We start from the raw sequence: 12,486 nt of genomic DNA on the forward strand, positions 1-12,486 counted from the left end.
CGTCTTATTCTTATTCTTCGAATACAAGGGATCAAGATAGTTATTAAACAAGTTTCTATTTTGTTTGAGGTTGCACCTCATTCTCAGTCGTTAGGGATTTCAATAAACATTCATGTTCTCACTAGACTATGCAGAGATCTTTACCACATATCTACATAACCTCACTTCACTTTCATTACCCATATGCACTTGTGGAGCCAAAACGAAAACAAATACATTAGTATCCTGGTCAGTGTCATGAAAATCGTTGAGACTTGGTATCCTAACACGTGTGTACTTTCATCCTTTATTTCTGATAAAAACTATGAGCCTCCTGACCTCCCGAGAGAGGCAGCAGCAGCAGCAGCAGCAGCAGCAGCATTAACTCCGGCTCTTTTCCCCGAGAAAAGACAGTCCGCTAAAGCAAGTCCAGACACATACCGGTTGGAACTCAAACCGGCGGCGTTTTTACCCGCCGCATACAGACCCCGAATCTTCTCCCCGCTCTCATCCACCACCATACCGGAGGCGCCATCAACCTTAAGACCTCCCAGGGGAAAGGCCGGCACCATCATCAACCCGTCTGGTCTCAGGGATATGTCGATACCATAAAATGGCGGCTCCGAAATGACCGTCCTCCATCCGCGCTTCCCAACAGGATCCGGCTTTCCAGACCTAATGGCGTCGTTATAAGCTGCAACCGTCTCCCCCATCCTCCCGGGATCAACGTCCAGCTTCTTCGCAAGACCCTCGAGAGATGATGCCTTCGTGTGAGCCCAGTAGATCAAAAACCGGATAAGTGCCGTCCACGGCATCCGAGTCTGCTCGCCGACCTGGCTTTTCACCTTCCTCCACTGCGCCGAGTCCAAGATGAGGTAGCCCCGGCCGCCGAATCGTTCAATCATGACTTCACACGATGTTGCCCCGTACTGGTCTTCGGCCGCGATGCGCTCTCCTCCCGCCGAGACGACGATCCCTTCCACGAGGGCTTCGGGGGGGTACATCAACCGCCAGGCCGACATGCGGTCCATATGCGAGACGGCCCCGCCGAGGGATTGACCGAGGCGGATACCGCTGCCGTCGTCGCCGACGGTTCCTAGCTTGGCCACTCTGTCTGCCCAGGGCACGAACCTGCGCGTCCACTCCTCGTTCATGACGAACCCGCCGGCCGCCAAGATGACGACGCGCGATTCCAGCGTCCTCTCCTTGGCCTCTCGAGACCACATGGCCTCTGCGCGGCGGTCGTACCACTCGGCGAGCAGTCGCACCGAGATTTGGTGGTACTCCGAAGCCTTCCGACAGAGCTCCCCGTGGCGGGCGAGGGCGGTCGCGGCGGAAACCGGATCCATGGCTCGATAGCGCACCCCCTTCATCCTGCCCTCGCCGTCGACCAGGAGCTCCTCGACCCTGCTGGCCGGCTCAAACCTGACCCCCATGCGGAGGGCCGCGTCGAAGACGGCCTTCCACAATACGCCGCCCGTCATTCCCATGCCGCTTGTCCCCTGGCCCTTCGGCCGGTGCCCTCGAGGGGACGGCTTCGCAATGTCGGCAAAAGGATGGGCCTTCTCGTTTCCGGAGAAATAGAGGTAATACCGGTCGGTAGGGTAGCTGGTTCGGAAGGGACTCAACGACCCTTCGAACACGACCCCGTGGCGCTCTAGCCACTCCATCAGAGGGACGCTCTGGTCGCAGAACCTCCTCAACGTCAGCTCGTCCAGGGCATCCCCGACCTCTCGTCGTAGGTAGCGGAACATGTTCTCGGGTGTGTCGTCCCCGTACCCGGCCTCTTTCTGCTGCTTGGTCCCCCCTCCGGCGTAGATTACGCCGCCTGAGATGGCAGATGTGCCGCCGCCGTGCCCGCGGTCGAGGACAACTACCGAGGCGCCATTCTCGGCGGCGGCGATGGCGGCGCATATCCCGGCGAACCCTCCGCCGACGACGATGATGTCAGGGTTGGCGGTGACGCCGGATGATGCATATGGGGATGATTGCTGGGGGTCATCATGGGTGTCGTCCTCATTTGTGGTCCAGCTGCATGTGCGTTTCTTTGGTGGCGATGCCAGGAGGCGAAGACCGGTTATGATGGCGAGGAGCGTGCAGAGGAACATGAATATCCAGACCCAAGAGTCCCTGATAGAGCTGTCGTCGAATACTGCGTGCACATACAGCGTCTGAAGACGCCCAATGATTGTGTCGAGGCTCCCCATCTTGATTTCGTGGCTTGTGTGCTTGGTACATGTAGAGTAAGAACATTGAACCGTAAGATGCATGTGACGCAGAACACGCAGCTCACCAGTGACCAGTGATCATCCAGACCTGAGACCCAACACCAATCCCCGAGGGCCGAGGCGACAATGAAGAGCGCACAGATTCTTTCCGGGTTGGGGAGTTTTAACGACAACTTTTCCAATGTCTAGGCACTAATTCGGCCCTCTTGAGAATCGGAATAGGAGAAGAAGACCACCCGTGCAGCGTGCAGCGTGCTGCGTGCTCTCACGACCTTTGGGCCGGTGCAAAGTGTCACGATCTGACATGATGCGCTGTAGCCTGCAGACAGCAAGACCAGGACCACCGTAGCACCCAGTGGGTACAGGTATGGGCCCTACTTCTAATTCTGTGTCCTGTCCCATTCGGTGTGGAGGCTGGGATGACATGGACCATGGTCTTGAAGGATCACTTTGGTGGGAGCTGGTCTGCTTAGGTCTGATCCTTGGGGAGGATCATCGACCACTAAAACGCGCAGACCTGCTCTGAACTGTGCTCCCTACTGTATGATCGCTCTGCTTGCAGGGACCAGCCAGCCGAGATGGGGGGCTGAGTGTCCCACAAAGTAACCCAAGACATGCGCTTCTTCCACCTACACCCACACACACCCCTTACCCCCAATCTCCACCCCCTGAATGCCTGCACTCAGTTGACGCCGTCACACCCCTAGGTATGGCACAGCTCACACAGCACAGACGGTACTTTTAGAAGCTTGAATTCGGTTACCCGGAATCAACTCGGTCAGGTTTGTATGTTATTTTTATTTGTGTTTTGTTGGATCTTAGTTGAGCACAGCACAGCCCTGCGATCGCACTGGAGTCATCAACCCAGACTACCAGTGACCACATGCACCTGCGTATTGGACGGTCGAGCCTCAAAGCTAAAGTCAGAATCACTCAACTTCCTCATCAACCAAGGTCGAATTGCTGCCAGGATGGTCATGGTCGACAAGATAGACTCAACCATCCGAGCCGTGGAGGTGTGTTCTTTTCCCACATCCATACCTACCCCAGGATCTCGCATCATCATTTTGATACTGACATGACCCTCAAGAACTTCATGGGCTCAAGCAAAATGTCCACTATGAAGTCTATGCTCGGTCCGTTGTCTTCATGGTCAACGTCTTCGCAGCTCATTCTCGTACTTGTTGTGGTCGTGCCTCTCATCACGTACTTCACATCCGCTCTTCGATTCCGTCAAGTCCATGTCAGAACCGGCAAAGACGGGCAACATGTCGTTCCCGTTGTTCCCTACTGGATTCCTGGTATTCGGCATTTCTTCTCCTTCCTCAAAGATACCCAGGGGTTTCCGCTCGGCTTAGTGTAAGTCAAGAGTCCCGTATGGCCACCCCTTTTTTACTATGCTGATCACTTGTAGGAAACGATACGGATGGGAGAGACCGATTCGATTCCAAGTGGCCAACACGGGCTTCACAGTCGTGGGCAATCCCGATCACATCCAGACCATCTTCAAGAACCACCGGTACCTCTCCTCCAGGTCCATCACGGCGCAGTCAGCAAGGTATCTCCTGGACGTCCCCCCGAGCGTCATGCCTTTTTACCAAGCCGACGACTCGGGCATGGCCGGCCAGATCAGGGAAGGCAGCAAAGTGAAGCCGGAGAACCGCATCCTCTTCCACCAAACCCGCAGCGCCCAGAAATTCCTCGCCTCCCCTTTCCTCGAGCCCCTATCGCAACGCTTCGTGGACATGCTGCACCGCCACGTCGAGGCCCTAGAGATAGGCGACGACTGGGTCGAGCACCCCGACCTGTTCAAGTTCCTGCAGGTGACGGTCTCGCGCGCCAATATCGAGGCCATCATGGGTACGAAGATCACGGAGCTCAACCCGACCATGGTGGAGGATTTCTGGCGCGCCAAGAGGTACTCGCATCTTTACTTCAAGGGCTTCCCTCGATGGCTCGTTCCCAAGGCCTTTGCTGCCCGAGACCGGGTGCTCGAGTCCATACAGAAGTGGCACGCCTACGCTTTCGCGAACAGCGACCACACGAACACCGGGCCAAAGGACCCTGACTGGGAGCCCATCTTTGGTTCCAAGTACGTCAAAGCCCGGCTTCAGTATATGCTTGGCATGAAGCCGCTGGATGACCGTGTCCGCGCCTGCGAGGACTGGGGCTTGATGTTCGGGTAAGTTTATGTTCTGACCCGTACTACCAGACCATGCGGAATGCCCAGCCACATAAACTAACGAAGCAACTACAGCTCAAACGCAAACACCTTGCCCGCCGTATTCTGGTATCTCTACGAAGCTCTCAGGGACCCGGCCCTCTCGGCCCGCATGATGGCCGAAGCCGCCCCCTTTGTCACTTCCGACAAGGACACGTGCAACATCAACTTCCTCGACATGGCCGAGCAACCCCTGCTGCAGTCCGTATTCGCCGAAGTTCTCCGGACCCGTGTTTCTATCCTCGTCAGCCGCATGGTCGAATATGGCAATATCAACTTTCACGGCTACACGGCGCCGCGCGACGAGTACATCCTGATGCCCACCGATGCGTTGCACTACAGCCCAGAACCATGGGAGCGCGCAGGGCGGACTCTCAAAACGCCCCTGGAACAGTTCGATCCCGAACGGTTCCTGGTTCCGTCCGAGAAGGGAACGGGATCGCCCGAGTTCTCCCTCGACGGTCTCGCCGGCCTATGGATCCCCTTTGGTGGGGGTGATCGTATGTGTCCGGGCCGGCACCTCACCAAGATGGAGATGTTGATTACCTATGCCTATTTGTTCTCAAGATATGAGGTTGAGATGGACGATGGGGACGCTGGGAAGGTGAAGAATGACATGAGGTATGCGCCGTTTGGTGCCCTCCCTCCGGACCGTCCCGTTCGGTTCAAGATTAGACGCAAGGCATAGGTGTGAACTTTGGATCATAGTCTATGTAGACATGTATGTGACAAAAGTGGTCTTGAGTTGAATGTTATTCGAGTCAACATGGAGATATCAGATGTCTGAATTTTGGACCCCAACATCAACCATTCTCCAGGGACGAGTGTATATATTTTTTCATGTCTGCTTCACGACGATAACTACATGACTTGCTCAAGTCGAGGCCTTCCTCGGCGTCAGCCTCACCCTCAAATCCGCTCCCACCTTGGGGGACATGAGCCCCGGGACAGGCTTCTTCAAGTCCGCCTCCAGCATAGGCTGGTCTTCCCCATCGAGCTCGATATCAAACCTATTCAGCACCATGGCCACGAAAACAATGACGCCCCGCTTGGCAATATGCCGGCCGGGACACATGGTCGCGCCACCGCCAAAGGGGCGGAAGTTGTTGCCGCTAGCCAGCCGCGGGTTCTCCAGGAAGCGTTCATGGCGGAACTGGTCAATGTCCTCCCCGAAGACGCGCTGGTCCATGTGCAGCTGGCGGTAGGGGATGATGAGGCGCTTGTCTTTCTTGAGCGTCTTACCGCCGATGACGGTGTCGTCGGTGATGAAGCGCACCGAGGCCGCGAAGGCCGACATGCGCAGCATCTCGCTCCACATGGCGTCGACCTGCGGCAGCGAGCTGTGCAGATAGTCCAGGTCGACGGTGCCGTCTGGGCGGAACGCGGGTGCCGTCTCCTTTCGGGCAATGTCGATCAGTCCCGGGGTCTGGAGGAGGTAAGCGAGGAGCCAGTACGAGGCTTTGCGGCTGTTTGTGTTGATGCTGGAGTATTCTTCACGTTAGATTTCACGATTCTTCAGAACATTTGGTTCATGTTTCGATATGAGGGGCAGAAACCTACGCCCAGTAGATGGTCAGCGTGGCAATGGCCATATCCTCATCATTCATCCCGACAGCGCGCAGCTCGTCCTCCATAGCCTTGACGAACCAGGCATCTCCCACCCTCTCCTCCTTGGGGACCTGAAGGTACTTCCTGAAGCCCTGTAGGATTCTGTCTCGGGACGTTCTCATCTCCTTGGCCAGGAAAGACGGGTACTGATAGATCACCTGGTAGCTCAGTTCGTCAAACACGATAAAGGCATCCGTCAGCCCGGTGTCGATATCAGCCAACCTGGGTCCAAAGTAGGCGTGCTGGCCACCCCTGACAAAATAGTCAGAGCACCACTGCGTCAGGGGAACTACGATAGACCCGGCCGTCTTCTCCAAGGCGTAGTGGCACCCTTCATTCAACTTCTCGAGGTGGAGGTGCTCGTCGAAATACTCGTGGAAGCGGTCTTCGAGGAAGTCCAGGTGTTTTCCGGGGAACAGCTGATGGATGTGCATCTCGCGGAACAGAATCCCGAGGGACTTGCCGTGCGGGTTGGGGAAACCCGACTTGTCCTTGGGCAGAGGCGTGAACATGGCCTTGACGCTCAGCTCGGAGTTGCCGAGGATGCGCATCATGGCCTGCACGAACTCCTCGTACGAGAGCGTCTTGACGTTGCGGTAGGCTTCTGCCACGTCTTCCGCCCTGGTCAGGACGTACGTCTTCATTCCGGCGATGGTGAGCGCAAATGGCTCCCTGGTGTCGCCGAAATAGTTCCTATGGGCGCAGTCAACATGAGTTAGCCGACCCCGTCCCCTACGAAGACACGTGCAAGTAGAGTGAACAAAAGCGACTGCACTGGACTTAGACTCGGGGGGTCGACCCATGGACGTACCTCGCGCGAGTCAGGAGGGCATTGGAGTCTCCAAAGAATGAGAAGAGATGCCCTGCAATATTGGTTGATGTCAGCACGGGCTTGGGAATTGCATGTACGACATATTCCATTTCCCCCCTATTTTTTTCAGCATTCAAGATGGGTGCGACAACTTACCCAGAACTGCATGTGGCCTCTAGTCAGCACATCTACTTTCCCGAATCAAATCATCTTTCGAAAGCACACTCACGTGGTAGGGTATATGGCAGCTCCTTGGGCTCATCGCGATGGAACGACGGGAGAAGCGAGAATCTGAGAAACCACCAAGTCGCATGAGCTGTTGCGCAGAGAACGACTGCTGCTAGGAGGGAGGTGTGTCCATCGGTCACCTGGGAGATCGTTTCGTAGCTTGGACTCGCCGCAGCCAAGTTTGACAAAAAAGAAGAGGCTACCATGGCGATGGTCAAGGAAGGGCAGGGGGGAATAAGGGCTTCAGCGCGGTTGAGGTATTCTCCAAAGTGTGATGCCGCCTCTTGCGTATGGTATCGCCAGCCGAGGGACGGTTCTTCCGTATGCTATGCTCAGACTTCAGGTGCAGTAGAATCAAAGTGTCCATGTAAACAGTAAACTATCGTTATATGGACGGAATTCCGAATGTCCGCCCTACCTGCCTGCCGGAATTCCGAATATGGTGTAGTGAGAAGTGAGGAGGGGGGGTGTCTGGCTAAGATCAGTACATGTACAGACATGGAGGCTTACTAGTGTACGTGGTAATGGGATTGACCTCGAGTCCTCCATCGCGGCTATATCAAAGTCCCAGGGGCCTGGGGCGAATGGGACTCATGGGGGCTATCATCGCATGTGCATGGTCCCAGGTGGTTCCCTTACCCTTGGCCTGACTTGAGCCTTGACCCATCAGGAAATATTTCCGGAAACCCAAGGGAGCCGTACAAGATAGAAGCTTGGAGCTTACATGTGGGATACAGATTGCAGATTGCAGTACCACATGCAGTTACCACCGTGCCAGGCCAGGGGAGCGTTTACGTTGCAGACTAGGAATGTTCTCCTCCGTATTGACTCGGCCGTGCTATCCGCAGTCTGCCTATCACAATTCATGTTCCCTCTCTCCCCACAGGGACCAAGGTCGCCCGTTCTATCGGAGAGAGCACTGTAGGCAGGTTGGTAGCACAAGCAGGCATCATTCTTGGCGGTAGGCCAGGTCAGTCAGCACAGCACGGTCACAGCACCCTCGCTCGAGCCTCAGCCTACCGATCGGACATGCATCGTCATCGTCGGCAAATGGTGTCTTAGTCTCTCACCAACGAGAAGTGCCGGTTGGTTCATGTTGCCACCAGAGGAATGCACCGGGGTCCAGGGTGGTACAACTGTGACTTATAGTGCATTGTGGGGGCTGTAAGAACATGAACCAACAAGGAACGCCAACAAGGGGATCGATCACCTCTGGTTCCAGCCTACACTACACGTAATGCTTGGCGTGGCGCCTAGAATAGATAATATGCGGATACTGCCGACATCCCGGCGGGGCACACAGCCATACAGCCACCGTGTAAGTCAGGATTCACTGATGTGGTTACACCAGACACCACCATTTCGGACTTGCTTCGTACGAAGTGCTCCCTACATGTATTCTCAGACGCATGTGAAGAATGCGGGACTTTTGGTCTTTCTTGGGACTCGGCAGGCGGTGGCTTCGGGAGCAGCCCCGATTTGCATGGCCCACCCCCTGGGGGCCTCCCCAGTCTTGTTCTCTGGACGACCTGTCATTTTTCCATTTTCTCTTTGCTTTATTTCTTCGGGGTAAATCAGATAAGCCGCCCCTGTACGCTTGAGGCTACAGCATCGACCTCCGATCCTTCGCGGACCTTTGGAGTGTCCGAGTCTCCCACGCGCTTAAAGATGGCACCGTCTGCGGCTGGGGTCACCGTGTCACCATCCAAGCACAGTTGAGGTCACTGGAGCATAGCTAAATCTAGCAGTTGGTCAAGGGAAAAAAAAGCGCTATTCTATGTCTCATTGGCTTGAAGCTCTCTTGCGGAACAGCCCCACGGTTCCTTCGCGCGGCACTATGCTAGACCTCCAAATCATATGTCTCTGCGTCGTATCAGGCGTCTCACACTCCCATTCCGTCAGGATTTGTGTTACCAACAACTTCATTACAAGAGACGCGTAGAATCGTCCGGGACTTTGTTCAGATCGGAGTCAGCCCAAGCCACACATGCATCTTTCGGGGAAATGGCGTCTGGTCCCAAGGAGCCACTGGTCGCAGTGGGATCATTACCAGGCAGGGGGGAGGGCAAGGGGGAACCAGAGGGTGGGAACCGTGGGGTGAAAGGACCGGACCGAAGAGGGGGAACGCGCGTCTGCTTACCATGCTGTGTTCCCTAGCCCCCAAATGGGCCATTCTACCGTCGCCGTCGTGATGGTGGAGGGATCTTTGTCCGGGACTTTGTCCGTCGTTTGGCCCAGACGGAGTAGGCCGTTGGCGTTCGCAAACCGAAATCCATCGAACTTGTCGGGATCCGAGTATCTTTGCGCGTCCCGCATCATGGCGCGCTGTGGTATGCATACCCAATCGTCCTTTTCCACCCTCGACCCGTCTCGGAAGACGTAGGTCTGAAGTGCTTTTCGTCTGCAGCTGACTGGATTACATTCATCTGTAATCAGTACATGTATCGATCGACCACCTTTTTGAGAGAACATGAACGAAAAGCAACGGCTGGGGTTTCCACTTACTAGCATCAGCGTTGGAGCAGCGTATCGACTCCTTCACGAAGCTGTCGAGCAGGGTCAATTTCGACACGTCGAGCCTGGCGGTATGCACCGACCCCTCCGGCGCAAAGCTTTCAACCTCCTGTCTCAGGGGCTCCATGTATTCCCTATGAAGACAGAGATCCTCCACCACGAAAGTGGCAGTCTAAAATGGCACATATTAGTCAATAATGAGAGTGAACATGAACTCGGAGCACAAACTCCAGAGTCCAGTCATCCGGCACACGCCGTTGGGGGCGGGTGTAACGTGTTTACTCACCATAGCAAGTTGGTGAACAGAGCTGAACCATATCGCCATGATCTCTCCAATCATTCGAGAGGGCGACCACGGGTCTTTTCGCGGCGATGTGTCGATCAGCCACTGCATGCAGTCAGCCTAGAATAGGTGTGACATCCATGTCAGCAAGCAAACTCGAATATCGGAGTATAACGTCGGAAGTACAGGCTGAAAAAGGAGCCTGAGCATGTTCTAACTTCTACTCACCGGCACGTCTTGCTTCGCCGCATGCTGGTCTGCGGCACATCTCTTGGCAAGGCGTTCCTTGACAACGGGCTCTAAATACCGGAAGAGGATTCTCGAGGCCCGGTGTCTGCGGGTTGCTATCGCAGTTACGAGGCTAGAAATCGTCAATGTCAGCTGAGGGCAATGACGCTGCGATTGGAGTTGAGATTGCTTATGAACGGGATAGGCACACTCACGGCCGTAGAAACGCTGGTGAAACGCGTAGAAGCTCCGCTGTCTGAATGATGGTCTGGGGGAGCTCCAAAGCAGCTTCGGTGAACTCGCCATTGTTGCCTACCTCTCAGTCAATAACCGAACATGAAGTCCCTGGAGAATAGGGGCGAGACATACTGAGTTCCTCTCCAAAAAACACAAAACAGTTCACTCTGGTGACAATGCGTTTGATCATGGGGAACAGCTGGGCGCGTGCGAAGCCTATGGTAATCCTCGACATGTCAGTGAACTGCACACGTGCGCATACTTCTCGAAATTTCACTTGGCCACGAACTCACCGTCCGAACCCGTTGTTTTGAGCTCGTCCTCAAGAGCCAGCCTGATAATGCGATCCAGATCAGGCTGGAACTGCGGGAGATGAGACGTCAACAAACTCCGAAGAGCGCGGACAAACCCGGTTCCCTCGACACCTCGCTGGTCCTGCCACTCGAAGCCGTACATTGTAAACTTGGGTTGCAGCATCTGGGTCGGCCATTGTCAGTAAAGACACAGTTTCCTCAGCCGTCTGTCGCCCTGTCCGGAAAACAGTGCAACTTTGGGGTGCTAACCTCCTTGGCGACGGCATGCAGTGAGAGAGTCTGATGAGGAGCAGACATGAGCTCTTTGATGAGCTCGGTCGAGGTGATCATGAGGTGATCATTCGAGGGCGTCGGGATTGTGAACGGTTTCCCACCGGCCTGCAGCGGTTAAGTTAGGAAACAGCAATATGCCACGATGAGACAAAAGCTCGACTCTCGAGGGCACACATGGGGCTACTTGCTCTAGAATATTCATGGTCGATTATATGAGGTCCGGCAAGCAGATACCGCAAACCGTTGATGCGTCTCACAAAGCGATGTTGGATTCGCTTCCCTAGAGTCGAAAGCTACATAGACCCCAAAGGGGAGAAGTGAGCCTCTGGTATCTGACTGTAGATCTTGTCCGGCTGACGAGTGATGATATTGAAGGGTCCATGACTTACATTTCCCTTGCGAACTTCCTCAACAAGCGGCCTGAGAAGGGACAGGACGAAAAGACATAAAGTCCCGCTGATGAGAACGAAGAGGACGACCATGTTGACTTCAATGTTGACAGTTGAGAATAATGACCCGAACAGAAGGACCAGACGAGATAACAGAGAGGAGCTGAAACTAGGAGCTACTCAAGTTGACCAGGTATGCATGGATAGATGGAGCACTCAGCTTCTTACGTAGGCGGCTCAACCTCTATCGTTCTTTACAAGGAAGAGAAAACCGAGATGAACGGACCCGGGCACGAAAGCCTACGTTAGCTACATAATATTTAGGAATTACCCGCCAGCGAGCGCGTATAAGTAAGGCAGAAGGCATGGTACGTAGCTTCTTCAAGACGCATCCCGGCAGCCTGGATCAGAAATAGAACCAATCGGGACAGGAAATCACTCAAATCAGAAAAGGGCTCCATGGCATCACTAAACATAGGCACCGCGATACAGGCTATGTCAGAGGATGGAGGAGAAAATACGGGAATACGGGGCAAGGAAAGACAGAGCTCCGAGAGGAAAAGACACGTGCAAGCGAATGATACCATGTTTGACCATTCTACTGTGGTTCAAGTCCAGTCCACATGCACTTTCCAGAGCGAAACTGTATTTACAGGGATTTCTCCGCTTCTTGTCAGAAGTCCCGGATGCGTAGGCCGTAGATTAAGACTTCTATTTCCTGGGACACCTGCCATCGGACATCTATGGCGGATGGATGGATGCGTGGATGGATGAGTGGATAAGTGGGAGACCATCAAGCCAAGAGTGCACTGGTCTTCGGCAGTCCAGTCCGATCGTCAAGGCAGTGCTCTCTATCATGGAAAGGGCCGAGGGGGGGGGTCTGAGGGACCGTGGGGGCACTGGGGCGTAAGGCAGGGGCAGAGCAAGAGTAGCCGGAGAAATGGCACTGGGGGGTATATTCCCGGGTACTGGATTTGGACTTGGTATGGCAGTAGCCCCGACGCCCCGTAAGACGCATCGAACTTCTCAGAGCTTGTGGTTACCCGACGAGATAAGATCTTGTGTCTTCATGTTGTGTTCATGTTGCGTTCAATGTTCTTTCTGCTACCCATAAACTCCCTCGGGCCTCCGGCGCTAAGGGGTGAGGCGAGGTGGGTAACAGTGACAGAATAG

The 12,486-nt window shown here is 54.8% G+C and overlaps 5 protein-coding genes across 5 annotated transcripts; 2 read left to right on the plus strand and 3 right to left on the minus strand.

Annotated features, from left to right (window-relative positions):
• Nucleotides 1-224: 224 nt before the first annotated feature.
• Nucleotides 225-2,289, minus strand: SODALDRAFT_327036 (FAD/NAD(P)-binding domain-containing protein). The gene is made up of 2 exons (XM_028610322.1): nucleotides 2,273-2,289; nucleotides 225-2,207 (listed from the first exon to the last, which is right to left on the minus strand). Exon 2 carries the CDS (start codon nucleotides 2,085-2,087, stop codon nucleotides 303-305), a length of 1,785 nt encoding a protein of 594 aa, XP_028470684.1. The 5' UTR covers nucleotides 2,088-2,207; nucleotides 2,273-2,289; the 3' UTR covers nucleotides 225-302.
• A 735-nt stretch (nucleotides 2,290-3,024) lies between these two features.
• On the plus strand, nucleotides 3,025-5,110 carry SODALDRAFT_288497 (cytochrome P450; the record flags this gene model as incomplete). Its single annotated transcript, XM_028608601.1, has 4 exons — nucleotides 3,025-3,223; nucleotides 3,298-3,566; nucleotides 3,622-4,389; nucleotides 4,456-5,110. Coding segments are annotated over exons 1-4 (1,737 nt in total), but the record flags the coding sequence as incomplete, so codon positions are not given.
• SODALDRAFT_327038 (putative cytochrome P450 oxidoreductase) lies at nucleotides 5,059-7,333 on the minus strand. Its single transcript, XM_028610323.1, has 5 exons — nucleotides 7,077-7,333; nucleotides 7,004-7,009; nucleotides 6,848-6,899; nucleotides 5,989-6,729; nucleotides 5,059-5,909 (listed from the first exon to the last, which is right to left on the minus strand). The coding sequence occupies exons 1-5, from the start codon at nucleotides 7,279-7,281 to the stop codon at nucleotides 5,303-5,305; spliced, it is 1,611 nt and encodes a 536-aa protein (XP_028470686.1). The 5' UTR covers nucleotides 7,282-7,333; the 3' UTR covers nucleotides 5,059-5,302.
• Nucleotides 7,334-7,599: 266 nt separating this feature from the next.
• SODALDRAFT_355072 (hypothetical protein) lies at nucleotides 7,600-8,814 on the plus strand (the record flags this gene model as incomplete). Its single annotated transcript, XM_028613780.1, has 6 exons — nucleotides 7,600-7,687; nucleotides 7,813-7,922; nucleotides 8,013-8,128; nucleotides 8,261-8,309; nucleotides 8,427-8,590; nucleotides 8,685-8,814. The coding sequence occupies 6 exons, from the start codon at nucleotides 7,600-7,602 to the stop codon at nucleotides 8,812-8,814; spliced, it is 657 nt and encodes a 218-aa protein (XP_028470687.1).
• On the minus strand, nucleotides 8,609-11,621 carry SODALDRAFT_327039 (cytochrome P450). Its single transcript, XM_028610324.1, has 11 exons — nucleotides 11,314-11,621; nucleotides 11,113-11,217; nucleotides 10,901-11,029; nucleotides 10,631-10,814; nucleotides 10,470-10,553; nucleotides 10,316-10,412; nucleotides 10,101-10,233; nucleotides 9,876-9,992; nucleotides 9,581-9,761; nucleotides 9,216-9,486; nucleotides 8,609-9,029 (listed from the first exon to the last, which is right to left on the minus strand). The coding sequence occupies exons 1-11, from the start codon at nucleotides 11,404-11,406 to the stop codon at nucleotides 8,858-8,860; spliced, it is 1,566 nt and encodes a 521-aa protein (XP_028470688.1). The 5' UTR covers nucleotides 11,407-11,621; the 3' UTR covers nucleotides 8,609-8,857.
• Nucleotides 11,622-12,486: the final 865 nt, after the last annotated feature.

The sequence above is a fragment of the Sodiomyces alkalinus genome (assembly GCF_003711515.1).
Source record: "Sodiomyces alkalinus F11 unplaced genomic scaffold SODALscaffold_1, whole genome shotgun sequence".
Classification (NCBI taxonomy): Eukaryota; Fungi; Ascomycota; class Sordariomycetes; order Glomerellales; family Plectosphaerellaceae; genus Sodiomyces; species Sodiomyces alkalinus.

Bases quoted from the DNA above. Each gene is read 5' to 3' on its own strand.
- SODALDRAFT_327036 (XM_028610322.1), bottom strand. From the start codon at position 2,087: ATGTTCCTCTGCACGCTCCTCGCCATCATAACCGGTCTTCGCCTCCTG.
- SODALDRAFT_327038 (XM_028610323.1), bottom strand. From the start codon at position 7,281: ATGGTAGCCTCTTCTTTTTTGTCAAACTTGGCTGCGGCGAGTCCAAGC. The intron at 6,730-6,847 runs GTACGTCCATGG...CTGCGCCCATAG, and splicing joins GCCCTCCTGACTCGCGCGAG to GAACTATTTCGGCGACACCA. The intron at 5,910-5,988 runs GTAGGTTTCTGC...AGAATACTCCAG, and splicing joins ACGCTGACCATCTACTGGGC to CATCAACACAAACAGCCGCA.
- SODALDRAFT_327039 (XM_028610324.1), bottom strand. From the start codon at position 11,406: ATGGTCGTCCTCTTCGTTCTCATCAGCGGGACTTTATGTCTTTTCGTC. The intron at 11,030-11,112 runs GCAAGTAGCCCC...TAACCGCTGCAG, and splicing joins TCGACCATGAATATTCTAGA to GCCGGTGGGAAACCGTTCAC. The intron at 9,030-9,215 runs GTAAGCAGACGC...ATCTGAACAAAG, and splicing joins GGGCTAGGGAACACAGCATG to TCCCGGACGATTCTACGCGT.